At 45.1% G+C, this 25,361-nt stretch overlaps 1 protein-coding gene across 1 annotated transcript in view; it reads left to right on the plus strand.

Annotated features, from left to right (window-relative positions):
• The first annotated feature begins 22,908 nt into the window (after positions 1-22,908).
• ZNF414 (zinc finger protein 414) overlaps positions 22,909-25,361 on the plus strand; it is a 52,745-nt gene continuing 50,292 nt past the window's right edge. Inside the window, exon 1 of the mRNA XM_075863214.1 lies at positions 22,909-23,190. Within this exon, the coding sequence (XP_075719329.1) occupies positions 23,188-23,190 (3 nt within the window). The 5' untranslated portion in view covers positions 22,909-23,187. The remainder of the gene's footprint in view (positions 23,191-25,361) is intronic.

Here is a 25,361-nt window from a genome sequence, read left to right on the forward strand (position 1 = left end):
CCCTAGATAAATACCTAATACTTTAACAAATGTGTATGATCTGCACAATTTTTTTTTTAGGCCTATACTTGTGGCCAAAAAATCATCAATAATGCCTCAAAGTTCTTGTGGTGCTCCTTCACTTCCAGGCACTGCTATGTGTCCAGACAACACATTTACACCACTTTGGGTATATTTCTAAACTCTGAATAAATAGCTCAATAAAGGATGAGATGCTTTCCTTCACATACATGCTCTGTGATTTCCACTAAATTGGGGTCATAAAAGTGATCACACCCCTAGGTAAATTCTTTGAGGGGTGCAGTTTCCAAAATGGGGTCATTTATTGGGGGTTTGCACTATACTGGTACCTCAGGGGCTCTGCAAACGTGACATGTCACCCAAAAACCATTCCAGCAAAATTTGTGCTCCAAAAGCCAAATGGTGCTTCTTCCCTTCTGAGCCCCGACTTGTGCCCATACAGCAGTTTACGACCACATATGGAGTGTATTGTAGTATTCAGGAGAAATTGTATAACAAATAGTACGGTGCTTTTTTCCTATTACCCCTTGTATAAATTAAAAATTTGGGGCCAATGCAACATTTTATTGGAAAAAATGCAATTCTTAATTTTCGCGGCAGAATGTTTATAACTTCTATGAAAACCTGTGAAGTCCAAATGCTCACTACACCCATAGATAAATTCCTTGAGGCGTGTAGTTTCCAAAATGGGGTCAATTCTTGGGGGTTTCCACTGTACTGGTACCTCAGGAGCTCTGCTAATGCGACAAAATCATTCCAGCAAAATCCGTGTTCCAAATGGCGCTCCGTCCTTTCTGAGCCCTCCCGTGAGCCAAGACAGCAGATAATGGCCACATGTGGGGTATTGCTGTACCCGGGAGAACCGGCCGAACAATTTATGGTGGTAGTATCTCCGATAACACAAGCTGGGCACAACATATTGGGCACTGAAATTGCATAATTGTGAAAAATCTGCAATTTTTCATGCTTTGCATACAATTCTGGAAAACTCCTGTTGGGTCAAAATGCTCACTACACCCCTATACGAGTGCCTTAAGGGGTTTAGTTTCCAAAAAGGGGTCAATTCTTTTTTTTTATTTTTTTTTTACTGTACTGGTACTTAAGGAGCTCTACAAACACGACGTGGCACACGAGAACCACTCCAGCAAAATCTGTGCTCAAAAGCCAAATGGCGCTCCTTCCCTTAAGCCCTGCCTTGTGCCCAACCAGCAGTTTATGAGCACATATGGGGTATTTCCATACTCTGGAGAAGTTGCTTTACAGATGTTGGGGTACTTTTTCTCCCTTATTTGTTGACAAAATTAAAAATGTTGAGCTAAAGACACATCCTAATGGAAAAAAAATCATTTTCACTGCCCAATTCTAATAAAATCTATGAAATACCTGTGGATTAAAATACTCACTACACCCCTATATGAATTCCTTGTGGGGTGTAGTTTCCAGAAACTTTTCTTTGTTTGTGCACCACCAGACCTTTTCAAACTGAAATGGTGCGTAAAATATATTCTAATAAAAAGAAGGCCCCAAAATCCACTCGTTGCTCCTTTACTTCTGAGGCCTGTGTTTCAGTCTATTAGTGCACTAGAGCCACATGTGGGATATTTCTAAAAACTGCAGAATCTGGGCAACAAATAATGAGTTCTCTGGTAAAACCTTGTGCTACAGAAAAAAATGGAATTTCTTGGGGGGCGTGGCCAGGCGCACAGCGGGAGCAGTCGCATTGGTCGATAGCTCCGCACTGAACCCATGTAATCATCATCCTGCAGATAATATACCTGGATCGAACTTACCCCACAGCGGCACTGAAGTACCAGGCAATACGTAGAAGGCGATATGGTACCTACACGAGGGCAATCGGCGGCTGAAAAGCTCCAGGAGTATGCCAGGGGAGAGGGGCAAGATGGCGACTGCTCCCCTTTGCCTCAGCGAGCTCGTGGTCCTGAAGGCGCGGCTAAAGCTGCTGCTGCAGCCGCTTCCACAAAGGGAGAAACTGCACTCACTCTGCAGGAGGTTTCCGAGACACTGCTGCAGGCCATCTCATCCTGCAAATCGTCGTTGACAGGCAAGTTGGAAGAGGTCAGAATGGATATAGGCCTGCTTAGGCAGGATATGCATAACTTGCGTGAGAGATTGACGCAGGAGCGTATATCTGGTGTGGAAGACAGAGTGGCCCCTGTACCGGAGGCGATTGTGGCATTGGAAAGTGCGGCTGAGTTATGGAAACAAAAGTCCGACGATCTAGAAAACCGGCTGCACCGAAATAACCTCAGAATCCTTGGCCTACCTGAGAAGGTAGAGGGCCAAAATCCAATAGAATTCATTCAAAAATGGCTGCGTGATTTGTTCCCGGATGCGGTTTTCTCTGCTGCGTTTGATATAGAACGGGCGCATAGAGTTCCAGCGAGACCATTACCACCGAGTGCATCTCCTAGACCTATGTTAGCGCGTCTACTAAATAGCAATGACCGGGACTCGATCCTGAGATTGGCTCGCAAATTACCAGAAATCCGCTTCAATGGCTCAGCGGTATCCATCTTCCCAGATTTCAGCGCGGATTTACAGAAGAGGAGGGCTACCTTTATGGCCAGTTAAACGACGACTACGGGATCTGAACATCTCGTACTCCATGGCATACCCGGCGAGACTGCGGGTGGTGGATGGAGACCGCACTATATTCTTCACGACGCCAGGAGAAGCAGATGACTGGGTAAACCGCCAACGACGATCTCCGCACCGCTAATTTGCTGTTCCCAGACATTCTGGAATATTCTGTGGCAAGGAGGTTGACTACAACCGTTAGTTGATTGTCTGCCGGCGAGAAATGTGCTCTCACGGACTGCCAAATATGCCTCTACATATCCTTTTATATTTTCGGTTAGTTATGATATAGCCGCTATTACAGTATATATACCTCTGAATTTATCTGTTTGACTGCAGGTATCGATTAATATTGAGACACATGGGTTCTACCCCCGTACATGCCCGACCACAGAGATGTAAGGGATGTAACGACATTTTGGATGTCACGCCATGTTGACGAGTTAACTCAGGCTGTATTTTACTGTGTATTACATGCTATATTACAGGTTGGACCTAAGAGAGGTCTGTTAGTTATATATTTCACCATGCATATGTTCTATATCTCTAATCTGCATACTGCTGCTTATATGGAGGTTAAGGCACATCTCCCCGATACTTTCCATTCTTTTTTGAATGGCTAGGTTTACTGTTATGTCCTGGAATGTCCGGGGGATGGGATCTGCAAAGAAAAGAACTATGATCTTTTCGCAAATACGCAAATTTAATCCACAAATTCTCTGCTTGCAGGAAACGCACTTAACTCCATCCACATCACGGGTATTGCATAGACCATGGGTACAGTGGTCGCGCCACTCATGCTGCTCCTCTTATTCCAGAGGAGTTTCAATCCTTGTGCATAGGTCACTGATTTGGGAGGTAGACACTGTTAATGTGGATGTTGAGGGGCGCTATGTTTTTATACATGCTTTTATTAACAATTGCCCATATGTGATTATGGGGTTGTACATTCCGCCACCGGCGACATTGAATGTGCTTCACAAGGCGGCTACTTTTGCGGCCTCCTTCCCTAATGCAACACTCATTTGCATGGGGGACCTAAATATGGTAATGGATGTGGCGCTTGATAGATTTCGAAATTCCCAGAGTACTGGGCCCAGATCGCTGATTAGCTCATCTCTCAAAATTTTGATGGCGGAACTGGGTTGGCTAGACGTATATCGGTTTACACACCCCTCTACTAAGGTTTACTCATGCTACTCGCTAGGTTATAACTCCCTGTCACGTATCGATTATGTATTTGGCAACTCTTTATTAATGTCCCTAACACCACAGGTTGTATATAAGCCCAGGGGTGTGTCGGATCATTCCCCTGTCTTAGTGTACCTCCACGTGCCTACCCCACCCCGACCCAGGGGCTGGAAAATTCACCCCTTTTGGTTAAAGGCTATAGGCCTGCAAGATCGGATCCCCGACCAACTGTCAATGTTCATACAAGATCATAGTCAATATGTAGATGCTGGCGTTAGATGGGACACCTTTAAAGAATATATGAGAGGGTGCCTTAAATCCACCATTTCATAGTTGAAACGCAACACCACTAAAATTGAGGAGGATTTGGCTGCACAATGTACGGAGCTTGAAAAAATGTATGTAGCAGATCCATCTGACCTTAATAGACAGAACTGGCTTAAAGTAGGGCAACAATATTTGATGTATCTACAAGATAGAGCGAATAGGAAATTTTTCTTCATGAAACAGTCGCACTTTGAATTGGGAAACCAATCCAGTAAATTACTGGCGCATATTGTAAAGCAAAACACTCAATCCCCCTCAATCCTTAAAATAAAATCGGTAAATGGGACTGTTCTGATAGACACCTCCGATATTGCTGACATATTTGCACAGTATTACAGAGATTTATACTCCTCAAGGGCTAACTATAAAACTACTGATTTGCACTCTTTCTTAAATAATATTGTGTTTCCCACTCTATCTGACTCGGACAGAGCGCTCATGGATGCTGAAATTTCTGAGGAGGAGGTCTCAAGGGCCATCCGTGACCTAGCTAGGGGCAAATCACCGGGACCAGACGGGATTCCCATAGAGGTGTATAGCAAATATGCCGAACATGTTGTCCCTGATATGCACGCGATGTTTGCATACTCGATGGAAACAGTCATTACCTGAATCCATGAATGATGCGACTATTGTTGTATTATTAAAACCAGATAAGGATCCGTTAGATTGTGGGTCCTATAGACCTATATCACTTTTAAACAGTGATTATAAGGTTCTCACCAAAATATTGGCAACTAGGTTGAATTCGGTCATACACACTATTATCCATTCAGACCAAGAGGGTTTTATGCCAGGGAAATCCATGTCAGACAACATTAGGAGAGTGCAGGTGGTCACACAAGTGGGTATAGCCCTGGACAAGGACTGGGGGATAGCCTCGCTGGACGCCGCCAAAGCGTTCGATTCAATTGAATGGCCGTATTTGCTAGAGATATTGCGTAAATTTGGTTTTGGGCCTAAATTTATATTATACAAATCCCCCAGGGCCCAAATTCTGGTCAATGGGGTCTTATCCCCGTATTTCCAACTTGCCAGAGGCACAAGGCAGGGCTGCCCGTTATCTCCATTACTTTTCAATATGTCTATAGAGCCCTTGGCATTACGTATACGACAGGACAACTTATACCAAGGGGTTCAATTTGGGGGGCGAACAGATAAAATAGGCCTTTATGCTGATGACATGGTCCTCTATATGCAACAACCTAAAGAATCTTTACCCATAGCGATTAACATAATTGAGGAATTCGGTGGGTTTTCTGGCCTACGGATAAATTGGGATAAATCGCACTTTATGCCACTACGTGACCAGGGTTGGGAGCCCACAGAATGCGGACTTAGGGTGACTGATAACTTTAAATATCTTGGGATCATGATTAGCAGACACCATGGCTCAGATTTCAATAACAATATACAACCCCTGTTAGAAAACATTAAGGCTAAATTTAAACTGTGGAGCTCATTGCCCCTGGCTGTCTCGTGCCATATTAACCTTATAAAAATGATAATACTCCCTAAATGCCTGTACATGTTGGAGCATGCAGCAGTGCCTGTACCAATGTCCTTTTTTAAAAGAGTACATGCTATGTTTCCGTCCTTCATATGGGTTAACAGCAGGTCGAAGCTTAACCCCTTCCCTCTTTGGCCGCTTTTGACCTTCCTGACAGAGCCTCATTTTTCAAATCTGACATGTTTCACTTTATGTGGTAATAACTCCGGAATGCTTTTACCTATACAAGTGATTCTGAGATTGTTTTCTCGTGACACATTGGACTTTATGTTACTGGCAAAATTTGCCCGATACATTCAGTATTTAATTATGAAAAACACCAAAGTTTAGTGAAAAATTGCAAAAATTAGCATTTTTCTCAATTTAAATGTGTCTGCTTGTAAGACAGGCAGTTATACCACACAAAAATGTTGCTAACTAACATCCCCCATATGTCTACTTTAGATTGGCATAGTTTTTTGAACATCATTTTATTTTTCTAGGACGTTACAAGGCTTAGAACTTTAGCAGCAATTTCTCACATTTTCAAGAAAATTTCAAAATGCTATTTTTACAGGGGCCAGTTCAGTTGTGAAGTGGCTTTGAGGTCCTTAGATATTAGAAACCCCCAATAAGTCACCCCATTTTAAAAACTGCACCCCTCAAAGTATTCAAAACAGCATTTAGAAAGTTTCTTAACCCTTTAGACATTGCGCAGGAATTAAGGCAAAGTAGAGGTGAAATTTACAAAGTTCATTATTTTTTTCCTGAAATTCATTTTGAATCCATTTTTTTTGTACCACAGAATGTTTTACCCAAGAAATGCAACTCAATATTTATTGCCCAGGTTCTGCAGTTTTAGGAAATATCCCACATGTGGCCCCAGTGTGCTACTGGACTGAAGCACCGGCCTCAGAAGCAAAGGAGCACCTGGTGGATTTTGGGTCTCCTTTTTATTAGAATATATTTTAGGCACCATGTCAGGTTTGAACAGGTCTTGTGGAACTAAAACAGTGGAAACCCCCGAAAACTGACCCCATTTGGGAAACTACACCCCTCGAGGAATTTATCTAGGGGTGTAGCAAGCATTTTGACCGGCCAGTTTTTTTGCAAAAATTTTTGGAACTAGGCCATGAAAATGAAAATCTACATTTTTTCAAATAAAATGTAGGTTTAGCTAATTTTTTTTCATTTCCAAAAGAACTAAAGTAGAAAAAGCACCACAACATTTGTAGAGCAATTTCTCCCGAGTAAAACAATACCCCACATGTGGTAATAAACGGTTATTTGGACACACAGCAGGGCTTAGAATGGAAAGAGCGCCATTTGGCTCTTGGAGCTCAAATTTAGCAGGAATGGTTTGCGGAGGCCATGTCACATTTACAAAGCCCCTGAGGGGACAAAACAGTGGAAACCCCCAACAAGTTACCCCATTTTGGAAACTACACCCCATGAGGAAATTATCTAGGGGTATAGTGAGCAGTTTGACCCAACATGTGTTTTACAGAACTTATTGGAAGTAGGCCGTAAAAATGAAAATCTAAATTTTTTCAAATAAAATGTAGGTTTAGGTATTTTTTTTTCATTTCCACAAGGACTGAAGGAGAAAAAGCACCATAAAATTAGTAAAGCAACTTCTCCCGAGTAAAACAATACCCCACATGTAGTAATAAACGGCTGTTTGGACACACGGTAGGGCTCAGAATGGAACTAGCACCATTTGGATTTTGGATAGTGTCTGGGCGCCATGTCACATTTGCTGAGCCCCTGTAGTACTAGTACAGTGGAAACACCCCAAAACTGACTCCATTTGGGAAACTGCACCCCCTGAGGAATCATCTAGGGGTATAGTGAAAATTTTGATCCCAAAGGTTTTTTGCTGAATTAATTAGAATTAAGCTATGAAAATGAAAAATATATATTTTTTTCCAACAAGATGTAGTTTTAGATCAACATTTTTCATTTTTACAAGGAATAGAGAAGAAAAAGCACCCCAACATTTGTAAAGTAATTTCTCCCGAGTACGGTAACACCCCATATGTGGTTATAATAGGCTGTGTACGTATATGGGAGCATTCAGAAGAAAAGGAGCGGTATTTATCTTTTGGAGCGTAGATTTTGCTGGAATGGTTTGCGGATGCCATGTTGCATTTGCAAAACCCCTGATGTACCAAACAAAAGTGACCCCGTTTTAGAAACTACACCCCTAAATGCATTTATCAAGGGGTGTAGTGAGAATTTAGACATCACAGGTGTTTTTCAGAAATGAATACGCAGTGGATGGTGCAAAGTGAAAATTGCAATTTTTCCACTGATCTGCCCATTCACCGCACAAGATGTTGTGCCCCTAGAGAATCTTACCCCATAAATTGTTAAGCGGGTTCTCCCGGGTATGGTAATGCCTTACTTGTGGACATAAATTGCTGTTTGGGCACACTGTAGGGATAAGAAGGGAAAGACGACTTCCGGTTCCGGCGCGCACATGAGTAGACGCGAGTAAGGAGAGCTCCGTTAACCCGACTCAAAAACCGGGGTCCCGAGGCTTTGATACCTGACCTGAGGCTGCTGGCCGACAACCCTACGTACAGGCTTCTCTCCGGCGTATGGAGAGATATCTGGTGAAAACCGGGACCCCAGGATTAAAATCACAGGCCCTGCAGACTGACGACATGCTGCCGCTGGGGAAAATGGCGCCTGAGCCGGCCAGGAACACGAGGAGTACGAGCTCGCGCTCGGCATCACAACCTCCTCTGGTGCAGCCAGATGGGGAAGAAGGTGAGCCTGAGACTATGTTTCACAATATGGACATTTCATGTCGAGTCTTGGCCAGGGAAGTAGCGAAAATTATAGCCCCAGATATCACAGCTTCTCTGGAGGCGACGGTGTCGAAATTATTGCACCAAATTCAGTCGGATGTTTCAGCTCAGGCGGAACGACTTAACGATTTGGAACAACGGTTCAGTTTATTGGAGGATGAGCTAGCGGGAACACAGGAGGAGGTGAAGAAGGTGATAGCTTGCAATCTACAGCTGGTTGATAAAGTGGATGACCTGGAGAATCGCTCGAGGAGGAGCAATTTACGTATTATTGGGCTCCCAGAGTCTATACCAGCAGGTCAGCTGCTAAAGTTGTGTGCGGTGGAGTTGCCTCAGGCGCTGGGGTTGCCAGCCCCGCTGAGAGCGGAGAGAGCTCATAGAGTGGGACCGGTGCGAAGTGTGACCCAAGATGGCGCCCCAGCACGACCGCGACCAGTCATTGTGAAGTACCTGGACTATGTGGATAAAACGAATGTGTTACAGGCCTACCGAAGGTCATCGGCACAAGTGAGAGTGCGAGGCAGCAGAATCTTAATGTTTGGAGATTACTCGGCTGAGGTTACACGTAAGCGGCGGGCTTTTAGCACGGTGTGCTCTCTACTGGTCCAGAAACGCATTCGGTTCTCTTTGATGTTTCCCGCCATTCTCAGGATCTTCGAACCCGGTGGTGGGGTGGAATCGTTTTCTTCTCCAGGGGAGGCGGCTAAATTTGTGGAAAGCTTGTCCAAAGACAACAATGGTGATAGCCAGACACACAGGGACGGACTGCCTCGCAGGGGACGTTCCAGAAACAGGAGTATCAGGAGGGGTCTCACCTCTTCTTCCCCGGATTGAAGGGAGCTGCCCAGGCGGTGATGGAAGGAGACTCATGTTATTTTAAGTCCCACATTGTTTGAGACAAAATTGTTATACCTATCGGTGCATCGGAGGTTGAGGTTTACTGATGTTAATGGTAGGGGAGGGCCCAGCTGAGTGAGGCTTGAGGAAATTTTTGCAAGGAGTCGGGTGGGAGTGTAAGGCGCTGTTGATACTTTCCGGGTATACAGGGAGTTCATGGTATACCAAGGGGTTTCTAGTGGTGGAATGTACAGAGATTTCACGCTAAAATGTGCGAAAAAAGAGAAGTCTGAAATTAGTAATGATCTGTTGTTGGGGGTTCAATTCTGTTTTATGTTTAGGGAGGGGGAAGGAGGGGGGGAAACTGTCTCGGTGGATGAGGTTTGCTTTGCCATTACTGTGAGATGCCTAAGGTAATAACATGGAATGTGAAGGGGCTGCAGTCCCCACATAAACGCATGATGGTTCTTCGCCACCTGAAAAAGCTGAAAGCGGATATAGCGATTTTACAGGAAACCCATCTACTGGAACGTGATTTCCAGAGAATGAGTAAATTATGGGTGGGCACAGTAATGGGTTCTCCAGCAGTTAATGGCAAGGCGGGCGTCTTACTGCTCATACACAAAAGAATTGAATGTTCTGTGATTACTTATGAGCGGGATGAGGGGGGCACATATTTGCATGTGATCTTAGAGGGCGCCATGGGGAGAGTGAGTTTGTACTGTATATATGCACCAAATTACAACAATCGGGTCTTTTTTAAATTTCTGGAAGGAAAACTTTTAGCGGATAAAGAACCTCAGATTCTGCTGGGAGGGGACCTTAACTCAGTCTTAAGCACAACAGAGGATAGGAGAAGGGGAGATGGTAGGGTGTTGGTTGAAAGAACACACGATAAGGTCTTGGCCCTATTAATGTCTTCCACGGGCATGGTAGATGTATGGAGAACACAATTTCCATTAGGTAGAGAATTCACTCATTTTTCTCATGCGCATACCGCATGGTCGCGTATTGACTATTTTATGGCTTCTCCGGTGCTCCTCTCTAGGATCCTTAGTGCTCGAATAGAGGACTTGGTGATTTCAGATCATTCACCGGTTTCTCTGATCTTGGCAGATACATTTAAAAGGGGGTCGGATATATTGTGGAAATTTCCGTCGTTTCTGGCAACTGATGAATCCTTTCAATCATGCTTGAAGGGGTGGTTAGGGGAATATAGTCAGGAAAATCAAGCTCATAGAGAGAACAGCCACTTGTTTTGGGACACAGCCAAGGCAGTGCTGAGGGGGAGGATCATTTCTTATGTGGCGTCGCTTAAACGAAAAACCAACAAGCATTACAACGAGTCTAGTAGGAATCTTCGCATGAAATACACAGCGTACTTGGCAAATTCGACACTAGCGCTTAGGGGGGACTGGCTCACGGCTAAGGCAGAGTTTGAAAGGTGGCTGGATAAAAAAGAAAGGTTCCAGAGAGAACAAACAACTGCGCATTTTTTCAGATATGGGAACAAATCAGGCTCCCTGCTGGCCAAAATGGCGAAAGGACAATTTCGCCCGACTCACATAGGGGGGTTGAGAGATGGGAACGGGGAAGTACAGAAAGATCCAAAGATCGTCAATGATATACTGGGAGATTATTACACTGCGCTATATGCACAGGACAATTCGGAGAGGACTGAGGGGAGGGAGTTTCTGGATTCCTTAACGTTACCGTCTCTCTCGGACTCTGATAGAGAAGCATTAAATGCATTGATCACGGAACAAGAGATCATATCGACCATTAAATCATTGACGAATAACAAAGCGCCAGGGCCAGATGGATTTTCTAGCGATTTTTACAAACTTATGAGGGAGGAAGTCACGCCCATTTTATTGCCGGTGTATAAGCATATGCTGTTAAATAAGGAATTCTTGAAATCGGGCAATGTAGCTTATATCAAAGTCTTGTATAAGGAAGGGAAAGACCCGGCTAACCCGGGGTCTTATCGACCAATCTCTTTGATAAATCAGGATGTTAAAATATTGTCGAAGATACTGGCAGACAGGTTGGCTATGTTTCTCCCGAATTTGATTGGGCCACACCAGGTGGGGTTTGTCAAGGGGAGGTCGGCGGTCAAAAACATACGCACGGTTTTGGCGGTACAAGACGCAATGAGGACTTCTAACATGGAGGGACATGATTCGCCAGCACTTTTAACGCTAGATGCCGAAAAGGCCTTCGATAATGTCCACTGGGATTGGCTGAGGTTAGTTCTAGATAGATTTGGGGTACAAGGATTGTTTAGGAATTACCTGGAAGCATTATATTCAGAACCTCTAGCTAGGGTGTTCACTGCAGGTTTTCTGTCAGCACCGATACATTTACAGAAGGGAACAAGGCAGGGATGCCCCCTGTCTCCATTGCTGTTCGACTTGGCCTTGGAACCGCTAGCGAGACATCTTTTGTCCTCTAGGGATTTTGAAGGGATTATGGTTGGCAGTCAGGAGATCAAACGAACATGCTTTGCTGACGATCTTCTGTTGTTTCTGAAATCGCCTGGGGATCATTTGGGGGGAGTGCTGGAGAAGCTAAAATACTTTGGGTCATTCTCAGGCTATAAAGTCAATGCGCAAAAGAGTCAATTACTTTACTTGAAGGAATCAGGGGCAAGACCACCCTTGCAGGGTACGGTGGAAATAGCCAGATCTTATATCACATACCTGGGGATTAAAATAGGCAAATTTCCCTCTTCCCTCTATAAGCTAAATTATTCACCCTTGTTTGAAAAAATTCATAAGGAACTAAATCGATGGGCGTCATTGCCATTGTCGTTGTTTGGGAGAGCTGCTCTTTTAAAAATGATAAGCTTTGCTCGTCTGCTATATCCAATGCAAACCATACCCATATTGATCAAGCATCTAGATAACCAGAAATTACAGACAGCATTTTTACAATTCTTGTGGCAAAAGAAGAGACCTAGGATTGCATATAAAAAATTGGCTCTACCCAAAGTTGATGGAGGCATTCAGCTGCCACTTATACGATATTACAATTTAGCGGCCATCTGCAGGCATATAGGGGATTGGATACATAACACTAATATGTACTCCAATGTTCAGCTGGAGCAGGATTTGGCGGGATCGGTTCCGCTGCAGGCCCTGCTACATCTGCCGTATGCTCAACTGCCTAATAATGTTAAGTCAAGTCTGTTGCTGAAAGATACAATCGGTGCCTGGAAGGCGGTGCGGAAGCTTTTTGGTCTTCCGTATGGTCTTTCTAAATTCTGGCCGTTGTGGGATAACCCCATGTTCCCACAGGGGAGTCAGAATAAATTGTTTTCGCAGTGGAGAGATGAAGGGATCAATGTCCTGGGCCAACTCATGAATGTTGAGGAGGGGAGATGGCTTACGTGGCAGGAGGTCTCTAGCAAATATAATTTGAGGGGAAACCAGTATTTGCAATATGCTCAAGTAACAGGGTTATGTAAAACCAAAGTCTGCAATATTGATGGAGTGGAGATACGGGGAGCATTTGATGGGTTGGTGCCGCAGGGTGGTACGGGGAGAAGTCTTGCAAGTTTATATGGTAAACTTCGGAATGCTCATCTTGATTCCTTTAGTACTTCTTGCTTTAGAACGTGGGAGGTGGAGCTGGAGGATCCAGAAATCTCCAGCAAAATTCGAGATGGATGGGAGAGGGTGAGGAAGGTCATGGTAAATGAACAGTGGCGTGAGATGCACTTCCGGCTTATGCACAGAGCGACATACGCCTTTAATTTATCCTATAGGGACGCTCCAGCACACTATCTGCGTAGTTGTCCTAAATGCGACTTACACAAAGCTAATTTACTTCATGGGATGTGGTTGTGCCCACAAATTTGCACGTTTTGGGATCGGGCTCTACAATTTATTAAAGACACCTGGGGGGAAGAGGTGCACGCAAACCCACAGGCAGTGTTGTTTCACTATATCCCTTTGGATCCAGGGGGGGAGGGACCACCTATAGTGGCCCGGAAAGGAGTACATATGGCATTATTGGCTATCAAGAAGTGCATCTTGCGCCACTGGTTACAGGCATCGGTACCGGAAATTGCGGAGGTCGTGACCACTCTCAAGACTTTATTAGGATATGATAAAACGGACCTAGAAAGACACAAAGAAAGGTCTACAGAACAATTTTTTAAAACTTGGCGTACATTCATCGAGCAACATTATCCCACAGCAGAGATAGGGGTGTTCATGCGCACATTTCGACACACATCATGGTATAGTTCACAGAGTATCCAGGGCACGCTAGGCATTCTGGTGGCTAGTTAAGAAAATGTTCACCGAGATGGGGGAGAAGTTGGGGGGAGGGAAGGGAATTGTTGGCTTTGTTTTGTGTTATTAATTACTTTGTAACTTAATGATGACAAGGAAAATGGAAAATTTTGAAGCTGGAACACATTGCTATTTGATGTACGTATTATTGTATGTGTGACACACATTGCATACTTGTAAGGGTATGTTCACACGGCCTATTTACGGACGTAAATCGGGCGTTTTTGCCCCGAATTACGCCCGAAAATAGCGCCTCAATAGCGCTGACAAACATCTGCCCATTGAAAGCAATGGGCAGACGTTTGTCTGTTCACACGAGGCGTATATTTACGCGCCGCTGTCAAATGACGGCGCGTAAATAGACGCCCGCGTAGAAGAAGTGACCTGTCACTTCTTTGGCCGTAATTGGAGCCGCTATTCATTGACTCCAATGAATAGCAGCGCTAATTACGGCCGTAATGGACGCGGCGTTCAAGCGCCTGCACATGCCGGTACGGCTGAAATTACGGGGATGTTTTCAGGCTGAAACATCCCCGTAATTTCAGCCGTTACGGACCCCCGCCGTGTGAACATACCCTAACTGTTCTGGCTTTGAATAAAAATATATTTGAAAAAAAAAAAGAAGGGAAAGACCGCCATTTTGAGCATGGATTTTGCTTGGTAGTAGTTCTGTTTGGGGTTTTGCTGGTATTTCCGTTTATAATGTGGGGGTATATGTAATCTGTGCGGAGTACATCAGGGCATAATAAGAGGGTATAAAAATGGGGTAAATAATACAATTATCCATAGATGTGTGTTACGCTGTGAAGCAATCCGTCACACTGATAAATGGTTTTCTTTCTTATCCCCCTTCTGTAACGCTCTGCACCTTTTGGGGACTTTTTCTCCTTCGTCGTTTGGGAAATATTGCTGGGAAAGTTTTGCGCTGATATAATACGGGCACTCTCGCTTCCAGCGGATGTGCTATGTCCATTCTCTTTCCTAGTTCCTAAATACTAGGGCCCTGAAACTGAAGGAATGTTCCCCTCCGGCCTGCGCATTGAGATGTTTTTTCATCACCGCATTACTAGTGCCGTAACTTTTTTATTTTTCAGTTGATTGAGCGGTGTGCGGGCTTGTTTTTTGCGAGACGGGCTGTAGATTTTATTGGTACCATTTTAGGACACATACGACTTTTTGATCACTTTTTATTTCATTTTTTGGTAAAGGAAATTACCAAAAACAAGCAATTCTAGAATCGTTTTTTTTATCAGCATCCACAGTGTGCCCTAAATTACATGTTAGCTTTATTCTGCGGGTCGATACGATTACGGCGATACCAAATTTATATACTTTTTTTTATGTATTGCAGCTTTTGCACAATAAAATCACTTTTTTTATAAAATCATTTGTTTTCTGTGTCGACATTCTAAAACCCATAACTTTTTTATTTTTGCGTGCACGAAACGGTGTCAGGGATTATTTTTTGCGGGACGGATTGCCGTTTTTATTAGTACTATTTTGGAGTAAATGTGACTTTTTGATCACTTTTTATAGCATTTTTTGGAAGGAGATGTGACCTAAAAACAAAGATTCTGGCGTTGTTTTTCATGTTTTTTTTTTTATGGCGTTCACCGTGCGGGATAAATTACATAATAGTTTTGTAGTTTGGGTCGTTACGGACGCGGCGATACCAATTATGTATAGTTTTTTTAATTTTTACGGTTTTTCCCATAATAAAAGTCTTACTATGGGAAAAAAGTCAGTTTGGCTTTATTTTTATTTGAAATGTGTGTGTTTTTATTGTTTTACCACATTTTTATTAACTTTTTTTTACTTTTCTGACTTGTCCCACTAGGGGACATGAGGGCCTGATGCCCCGATCGCTACTCTAATACACTGCACTGCATACGTAGTGCAGTGTATTAGCGCTGTCAGTTATTCACTGACAGCAAGCCTATGAGGACACGCCGCAGGCGGGTCCTCATCGGCTCCTGTACAAGGCAGACTCGGACGCCATTTTCTGGCGTCCGATTGCCACAGCAACCCAGCGATTGCATCACTGGGTTGCCGATCGGGTGAAAACCTATCAGATGCTGCGCTCTATTGAGCGCAGCATCTGAGGGGTTAATCTGCCGGATCGGAGAGTAGCTCCGGTCCTGGCAGTTACAGGAGGGTGCCAGCTGTATAATACAGCTGTCACCCCGCGGTGATGGTGCCGGCTCTGCTTCTGAGCCCGCACAATCACTGCGCCGTACATGTACGGCGCTTTGCGGGAAGCACCTCCCGACAGCGCCGTACATGTCGGGAAGGGGTTAAACTCAGCACATTACAGAGACCCAGGGCCATGGGAGGAGCTCCCCTCCCTGATCTCTATTTGTATTACCTGTCGGGACAGCTTAGATATCTTACTGCTTGGACTGAGCTGGAGGTTCTCCCTAACCATGATCAATATCTAGCATCTTACTTGGAGGTGCCACATCTGTGGCCGGTGTTAGAAGGTTTAACTTCCATGTTCAGGAGTTTGCTTCCCCTACATAGAGTGGCGGCGCAGGTATGGCTGGTCGCCAAGAAAATACTCAATTTTGTGGATATCATAGCTGAAGCTCCCTTGTGGCAAAACCCGTCTTTGCCTCATGTTTCGGATGCACTGGACCCACAGTTTTGGTCGACACGTGGGGTTGAACGGATTGGGGATATGTATGTGAATGTGAAATCTTTTGAGCAACTGCAGTCTGATTTTGATGTACCCAGAAAGTTATTTTTTAAATTCCTCCAGCTACGCCATTCCTTGCAGACTCAATACCCACCTGGCACTAGGAATATTTCAGATTTTCCTCTCATTGGTATTTTTAGGTCCCAGGGACCTAGGGGCTTGATCTCAGTGATCTACTCTTTCCTCATCCAGGCTAGATTAAAAGCGACACCATTGGTCGTAGAAATGAGATGGCGGGAGTTAATTCCGGAAATAACCACAGATATATGGCTAGACATGTTAAATTCACATACACTAGTATCACCAGCCGCCAACAATAAGATGACACAATTATTTATTACTCATCAGAGCTACCTGACTCCTATACGAATGCACAAGATGGGTAGATACCCGACCACTGAGTGTCATAGATGTGGAGTCTCTAGAGCAGATTTTTGGCATATGATCTGGGCATGCCCCAGAATATTTTCCTTTTGGACTGACGTGATAGCACTAGTATCTGATATACAGCAGATGCCGGTACCCTTTGAGCCATTGATATGCTTATTTGGAATTGTATCCGAAGAGCATTGGACTCATCATACTAGAATATTTTTGAAAGAAGTGCTGTTCCTTGCACGAAAGGCAATAGCGCTTAGATGGATGGATCCGAGACCACCTTCCATTCCACAATGGAAAGCTTTGGTGAACTCCATGCTACCATATGCAAAAATTGTATACAAGAATAGAGGGTGTGAAAATAAGTTTATTAAGGTTTGGGGACCCTGGTGCGATTCTTCACAAACATTATATGAACAACAAAGGTTTATTGACATCAGAAACATAATGTTGACGCATGATACTGTTTAACTTGTACTAGTTCTCATTGAATGTATGTATTACAGTTATTGTAGGAGTTACTGCGATCTGTAACCCAAGCAGTATGTTATGCATTTCCTTGTACATATTGTTCAATAAAACGAGTTTAAAAAAAAAAAAAAAAAATGGAATTTCTTAAAAAAATTATTTGTAGTTTTTCACCTCCACTTTGCTTTAATTCCTCCGAAATGCCTAAAGGGTTAAGAAACTTTCTAAATACTGTTTTGAATGCTTTGAGAGGTATAGTTTATAAAATCTGGTGTTTTATGGGGGTTTCTAATATATAAGCCGCTCAAAGTCAAAGTACAATGTGTCACGAGAAAACAATCTCAGAATCACTCCAATAAATAAAAGCATTCCAAAGTTATTACCAGATAAAGTGACACGTCAGATTTGAAAAATGGGGTCTGAGCCTTAAAGGGGTTTTCCCATCAGGGACATTTATGGCATTTCCACAGGATATGTCCTAAATGTCAGATAGGTGTGGGTCCCAGAGGTGAGACCCGCATCTATCTTTAGAACGGGGTCCCCTAAATCCCGTTCTATAGCTCTGTGTTTTGGCTGAAGCGTGTGATTTCCAGAGGTGGAAGCCACATCTATCTGCCATATCCTGTGGATATGTCATAAAGGTCCCTGATAGTAAAACCCCTTTGAGGCCCAAACTAGGCTGCATCACTAAGGGGTTAATATATATATATTTTTTTAATTAAAAGACACTTTATTTTACTGTATTTAACTTTTTCTACTAGTTCCCCCAGGGCACTTGAACCAGACCAGTGATCGTTGGATCCCTTGCATGATATACTGCAATACTAATGCCCCATGCGCACGACAGTATTTTCATCTATCCCGAAATACTGTCAGTAAATATGGATCAGTAGGCATCCGTATTCCATCTGTATATATTTACGGGTCTGTGAAAAAAAGAGGGAGGATGCAAATGATTTCATCAACATGTTACCTAGCAATGCTTCCGTAAATATGGACGGTATACGGATGCACACCCGTAGCCATCCGTATTTACAGAAGCTCCCATAGACTTCTATGGGAGAGTCCTTGCCCGTAATTACTGACAAGAATAGGACAGGTTCTATTATTTTTTCAGCACGGACACCCATCAGTAAAAAGACTTAAATGTGTCCGTGGCCAATAGAAATGAATGGGTCCGTAATTACTGACGAAAAATACTGTCGTGTGGATGAGGCCTAATGTATTGCAATATATCGTTATACTGACAGTCTCCTATGAAGCCCTGCCAGAAGGGCTTCATAGGAGTACAAAGATGGCAGACCTGGGGGCCTTCACCAGGCCCCCATGCCAACCATTGGCACCCCACGACTGCATCGCGGGCGGGAGACTATTGCAACGCTACAGACGGGCACCCCGTTTCTAACCACTTAGATTCTCCGGTTGCTATTGACCGCGGCATCGAAGGAGTTAAACGAGTGGGATCGCGCTCATTACACTGAAGTGTTGGCTGTAAGATACAGTCGACACGCTCATTCTATGGAGCGGGCTCGGCCTGTGAGCCCGCTTCATACTCCCCCACCCGACGTGTGCCGTATATATACAGCGAATGTTGGTAAGGGGTTAATAGCAGGCTATGCTGCATTATTTTTTTTATATCAGCCTATGCTGCACTATTTAGGCAAAATAAAAAATTGCTGGAGTGCTTCTTTAGGGTGAGTTCACACATAGTGTAAATACTGTGGATTTTCCGCAACGGATTTTGTTGCGGAAAATCTGCAGCGTAAGGGTATGTTCACACGTCTTATTTACGGACGTAATTCGGGCGTTTTCCGCCTTGATTTACGTCCGAAAATGCGGCTCGATAGCGTCGGCAAACATCTGCCCATTCATTTGAATGGGTCTTACGATGTTCTGTTCCGACGGTCATTTTTTTTACGCCCCGCTGTCAAAAGGCGGGGCGTAAATAGACGCCCGCGTCAAATAAGTGCCTGTCACTTCTTGAGACATAATTGGAGCCGTTTTCCATTGACACCATGGAAAAACAGCTCCATTTACATCCGTAATTGACGCAGCAAAAAAGCGCCTCAACATGCCATGACGGCTGAAATTACGGAGCTGTTTTCTCCTGAAAACAGCCCAGTCATTTCAGCCATTACGGACGCTGCCGTGTGAACATACCCTAATACAGTAGCAGCAAAGTGGATGAGATATGAACAAATCTCATCCAAACGCTGCGTAAATGCTGAGCGGAAAAAATGCTCAGAAATTCACCTGTAGTACGTTTATTTAATCTGCAGCATGTCAATTGTTTTTTCGTAATTGCTGCTAATTTGTTTCTTTCAATCGGGAGGTAAAACCCGCGACAAATAGCAGATGTTGCATTTTTTGCAGCGGAAAAGCACCGATTCCGCCACAAAAAACAACGCAACTCAGAAAAACGTCAATCTTATACTTACCCAGATACTTACTTTGTCCAGACAGGCCTTCTGAGATGACTTTCTATCCCATGTGACCACTGCAGCCGATCACAGGCTGCAGCGGTCACATGGGATGAAACGTCGTCACAGGAGGCCGGGCTGCCATGGCTACGGAAGTATAACACGTTTTTTATGTGCAGTTTTCCACAGCGGACATTTCAGCCGAAAAACTGCACCCCAATTTGGTGCGGTTTTTCTATTGGAATTCCCTGCGGCGCCCAGGGCGGATAAACTGTGTGCTTTTACGCAGCGTATCTAACCTGTGTGAACATAGCCTTCAAGTGAATGGGATTGAGCTGCAATAGCATACACAAACCTGTAGACAGGTGTGGCACTGTTTTGGAAGAAGGCAACCATGTTTTTGTAATCCTGGACAATCCCTTTAACCCTTTCAGGACTTTCAACATTTTTTGCTTTTTCGTTTTTCGCTTGTCTTTGCGGGATGAAGTTGGAAAAAGCGGTGTATCCTCCTTTGTTTTTTGGTTTTTTTTTACGACTTTCAACATGCGGTAAAAACGACAACTCAACTTTATTCCGTGGCTCAATTCGATTACGGTGATACCAAATATATATGTTTTTTTTTTATATTTTACTACTTTTAAAGTAAAAAATGATTTGTTTCACCACATTCTGAGAGCCATAACTTTAACCTCCCCCTTGTAGACAGTGCCCCCCAAAGCAAAAAATTTGTACTCACCTAGGCCCCGTCCCACAGCGAACGGAGCTGCTCCACAACGCCAACGACGGGATCCTTGCGTAGGCCGGCGTGATCCAGTGATGTCATCACACCAGCCTGCGCAGGAATCCTGTTCTTGCGCCTGGAGCCTAGTAGATAGTAGATAGTTCAATAGTATCTGCGTCCTAAGGCTGGGTTCACACACCCTATTTACGGACGTAATTCGGGCGTTTTAACCTCGAATTACGCCCGAAAATACGGCTCCAATGCGCCGGCAAACATCTGCCCATTCATTTGAATGGGCTTTACGATGTTCTGTGCCGACGGTCATTTTTTTTTACGCGCCGCTGTCAAGACGGCGCGTAAAAAAGACACCCGCGTCAAAGAAGTGCCTGTGCAATGGGACGTATTTGGAGCCGTTTTCCATTGGCTCCATAGAAAAACAGCTCCAATTACATCCGTAATGGACGCTGCGAAAAACGCCTGCACATGCCATTACGTCTGAAATTCAGGAGCTGTTTTCTCCTGAAAACAGCTCCGTAATTTCAGCCGTAATGGACGCTGCCGTGTGAACATACCCTAAGGACGGCCTGCGCTGACCATCAGCCCGCCACTCAGATACCCCCTGACGACAGGGCCACACAGGCCCTCGTAGGTAGTGCCACACAGCCGTCTTGTAGGTAGTGCCACATAGCCCCCCCCTGTAGGTAGTGCCACACAGCCCACTTAGGGGTAGTGCCACACAGCTCCCTTGTAGGTAGTGCCACAGTTCCCTTGTATGTAGTGCCACAGTTCCCTTGTATGTAGTGCCACACAGTTCCCTTGTAGGTAGTGCCACACAGTTCCCTTGTAGGTAGTGCCACACAGTTCCCTTGTAGGTAGTGCCACACAGTTCCCTTGTAGGTAGTGCCACACAGTTCCCTTGTAGGTAGTGCCACACAGTTCCCTTGTAGGTAGTGCCACACAGTTCCCTTGTAGGTAGTGCCACACAGCCCCCTCGTAGGTAGTACCACACAGCCCCCTCGTAGGTAGTACCACACAGCCCCCTTGGAGATAGCACCTCCTGCCCCTTCCTGTAGGTAGCGCCACTGTAGCTCCCTGAAGGATCAGAATCCCCGTGGCCAGGGAATCCGCTCCTGGACAGAGCGCTTGATTTTTCTGTCCACATATGGACAGTGACATCAGGCCATATATGGACAGTGACGTCAGGGGCTTCTCCTGGAGCCAAATCACCAGCAAAGCTGTGGACGGGGATTCCGTTTCAGGAGTTGCCACTGATATCACTGTCCATATATGGATAGAGACATCAAGCGCTCCGTCCAGGTGCTGAATCCCCGGCCACAGGGGGATTCCGCTCCTTCAGGGAGCTACAGCACCCTGGTTGGGAACCACTGGCCTAGTAGATAGCAGAGTACTATAGTGTTCAATAGTATCTGCGTCCTATTAAATGTGGTGTGGCTACCGATTCAGCAGCCGCAGCTAGCGGCGCCGCAGGCCATGGGGAGCCCATCCCGGCGGGCGACACAGGCGCCCCCATGCCCAGTGTCACCGCTAGCAGCCGCCATTGCTGCTACAGCGGTAGCAACGCGACTGAGAGACGCGCCCGCGTGGAAAGGTAGCTACTGAGTGACCGGGCTGGGCGCTTCTGAAACACAAGCACGGGAAAGGGGCCAGCGCAGCACCCCCTTCCACCTGCTGGAGTGATGCAACCTGTGCAATGGCACAGGTCGCACACCCCTAAGGCCGGCCCTGCTTCCAGTATTCCCCTGTGCTGCTCCTCTGCTGGAGCAGCACAGAGGAATACCACAACGCAATGTAAACAGCCCCTAAGATGCGTTTTATAGCAACCCCCAAAAAAAAAAAAAAACGCCGCAAAAATAGTGCTGGTGAAGGAGCCATCCTAGGGACAACTTCAGAGAACCAGGTGATGAATACTCATTTTTTAATTCCTCCCCTAGTTAATTTGATTAAATAACCATGAATGCTTATCCACCTTTATGGCTACGTTCACATCAGCATCAGGTTCCGTTCATCGGAGGAACCAATGAACAGAAAGCCAAACGGAAACCATATCTCCTGTTTGTATTACCATTGATTTCAACTACATTACCATTGAGTGGACTAAGCTATGGTTTCTGCTAAAAAAAAACTAAAACAATCTTACGGAACGGAAACCAATTGCAACGGAAGCATTACAATTGAAATCAACGGTAATGCAAACAAAGGCTATGCTTTCCATTCATCGGTTCCTGTGACAGAAAGGTCTAATGGAGCCCAAGTACAGAAGCCCAACGCTGATGTGAACAGGCCCTTAATGTGGGTGTCAGACATTTCTCCATATAATATGCGGTCAATTAGGTCTTATTTTTTACTTGAAAAATTGAAATATATTAGAAAAAAAATAATTGTTGGTTTGTACATATCTGATCACAATCAGCTGTATCCAGCAATGATTGGCATTTCCTCATAGGGAACCTATAGGAAAATCTATAAATAGAGAACTAGTAGTCAATGCATTTTTGCTCTAATAAAGAGGACGATAGCACTACATGAATTCATCCGCTAACTGCGGCTTCCCCCATTGCCACACATGTGGCTCGTACACAGCTTTGCCGCCTGGAATGTATGCGTTTATCTTCGCTCCAATGACTTGCGTAGGGTCGTGCACACACGCGCGTATTCTATGGCCGCCGCGATCACATAAGTTCCTCCTCACTCCTCTGTGAGGCAATTAGTTCCAGATACACATCCCTCGGCAGCGCATTCAGACAAAGCCACCATCCCCCCTCCCTCTCTGTTAGCCGTCAGCACCCTCCCTCGGTATAATCTCGCGTTATCTGTACACCCAAAATGGCTACAATGTAACACAGCTGTAAGAAGCGTCTACCCTCATCATAAACAACAACCTGCAAGGCTTCATCAGCACAAGCAATGGTAGGTGACATGGGACGAATGCAGACAGGGAGTCCCCTGAAATCCGGGCTTCATGCGCTGAGGCAGCGCCAGCGTTTAGTAAGGGCGCAGGAGATAGTGGGTGATACTGTATATTCTATGTACCTGTGTAGTCATGGCGGCAACCTTCGGCTGTATTCATAGTGGCACTGTATGTCTGAAGCGCGTTTTTGAGATATATATATCTATCTATCTATCTATATATATATATATATATATATATATACACACACACGCACGCTGCTGGGGAGTTTCTGGTTCCTGCTCCATTTAGCACAGATAGGAAGGGGTTAAGTAGATAATCAGCGTCTGTGATTATCATTGGCTGGGTGCGTGTGGTGGCTTCATGAAAGTGGGTGTGGCTCGCTATTCAAGTTGGGCGGTAACAACGACCGTTGTGCCACTTGGGCCGGTTTTGACGGCATCCGAGTGGCACCCGATAGTCTTCACGGATCCGGCCCCGTGCACTCAACCGTAATAAAAAAATCTCCGTAAGGCCCTGTTCACACAGAGTTTTTTTCTTTACACGTTTATTGACGCGGAAAACGCGCCAAAAACCGGCCGAAAATACCTCCCATTGATTTCAATCGGAGGCGTTTTTTCCTGCGAGCGGAAAAACCTCGCTGGAAAAAGAAGCGACATGCCCTATCAGATTCACACGAGCGTGTGCGTTTTGCGCGCGCAAAAAATGTGCGGTGTGTCATCACCATATGATGCGTGAATGCGTGATTTTCGCGCAGCCGCCATCATTATGACACTGTTTGTAAACAGAAGAGCACGTGGTGCTTTTCTGTTTTCATTCATACTTTTAACTGCTGTTGCGCGAATCACGCGCGTCCCACGGAAGTGCGTCCGTATGGTGCGCGTGATTTTCACGCATCCATTGACTTCAATGGGTGCGTGATGCGCGAACAACGCACAAATATAGGACATGTCACTGACTGAATGGCCCCATAGACTAACATAGGTCCGTGTGACGCGCGTGAAAATCACGCGCGTTGCACGGACGTATATAACGTTCGTCTGAATAAGCCCTAAAAGGCTGTGTTCACACAGTTTTTTGCAGGAGGAAAATTCCTCCTGCAAAAACTGCTCCAGACATTTTTTGCACAGTGGTTTGACAAAAACTCGTCAAAACACTCGTCGAGGCGTTTTTTTCCCCGTTTCTGACTGATTGATATCGGGTTTTGGAGGCGGAAACCGCCTCAAGATGGGTCATGTCGCTTCTTTTTACTGCAACGCGGTTTTTCAGCTCGCGGTAAAAAAAAATAGTCCGCCTCCCATTGAAATCAATGGGAGGCATTTTCGGGCGGTTTTTGACGAGTTTTGCGGAGCGGTTTCCACGCCAAAAAACTCATAAAAGAACTCTGTGTGTTAAGGCCCTGTTCACACAGAGTTTTTTTGCAGGAGGAAAATTCTGCCTCAAAATTCCGTTTGGGTTTTGAGGCAGATTTTGACCTTCCTGCACGGCGTTTGCCGCGGTTTTTGCAGCGTTTTTCACTTGCGCCCGTTGAGTTCTACAGGCAAAAAACTCCGCAAAATACGCTTTCTCTGCCTCCTATTGATGTCAATGGGAGGTCAGAGGCGTAACCGCGAGAAGATAGGGCATGTCCCTTCCTTCGCCTGCGAGGCGGTTTTACCGCTCGCGGAAGAAAACCGCCCCCGCCTCCCATTGAGATCAATGGGAGGCATTTTCGGCTGGGTTTTGTGGAGATTTTTCAGCGCCAAAAAGCTCGTCAAAATACTCCGTGTGAACAGGGCCTTAGGCGTTTATGTATCCCACCTCCCGTTGACATCAATGGGAGGCAGAGAACGTATTTTGCGGTGTTTTTGCCTGCGGCGCTCAATGGCTGCGGGCGAAAATCGAGGCCAACAGCATGCAGGCAGATCAAAATCTGCCTCAAAATTCCAGACGGAATTTTGAGGCAGAATTTTCTGCCTGCAAAAAACTCAGTGTGAACAGGGCCTAATTGCGGATTGTAATACGGTCCGCAACTACGGACCCGCCCGGTTCTATTGTCCACGGACACCTTTCCATATCGTTACGGATAGGTGTCAGTGCCGTTGAACTGTGCCAGGAATTATGGAGCATGTCCTACTTTTCGTTTTTACGGGCTGTGCTTCCATACTTTCTATGGGAGCACGCCCGAAAA

The sequence above is a fragment of the Rhinoderma darwinii genome, chromosome 1, assembly GCF_050947455.1.
Source record: "Rhinoderma darwinii isolate aRhiDar2 chromosome 1, aRhiDar2.hap1, whole genome shotgun sequence".
Taxonomy (NCBI): domain Eukaryota; kingdom Metazoa; phylum Chordata; class Amphibia; order Anura; family Rhinodermatidae; genus Rhinoderma; species Rhinoderma darwinii.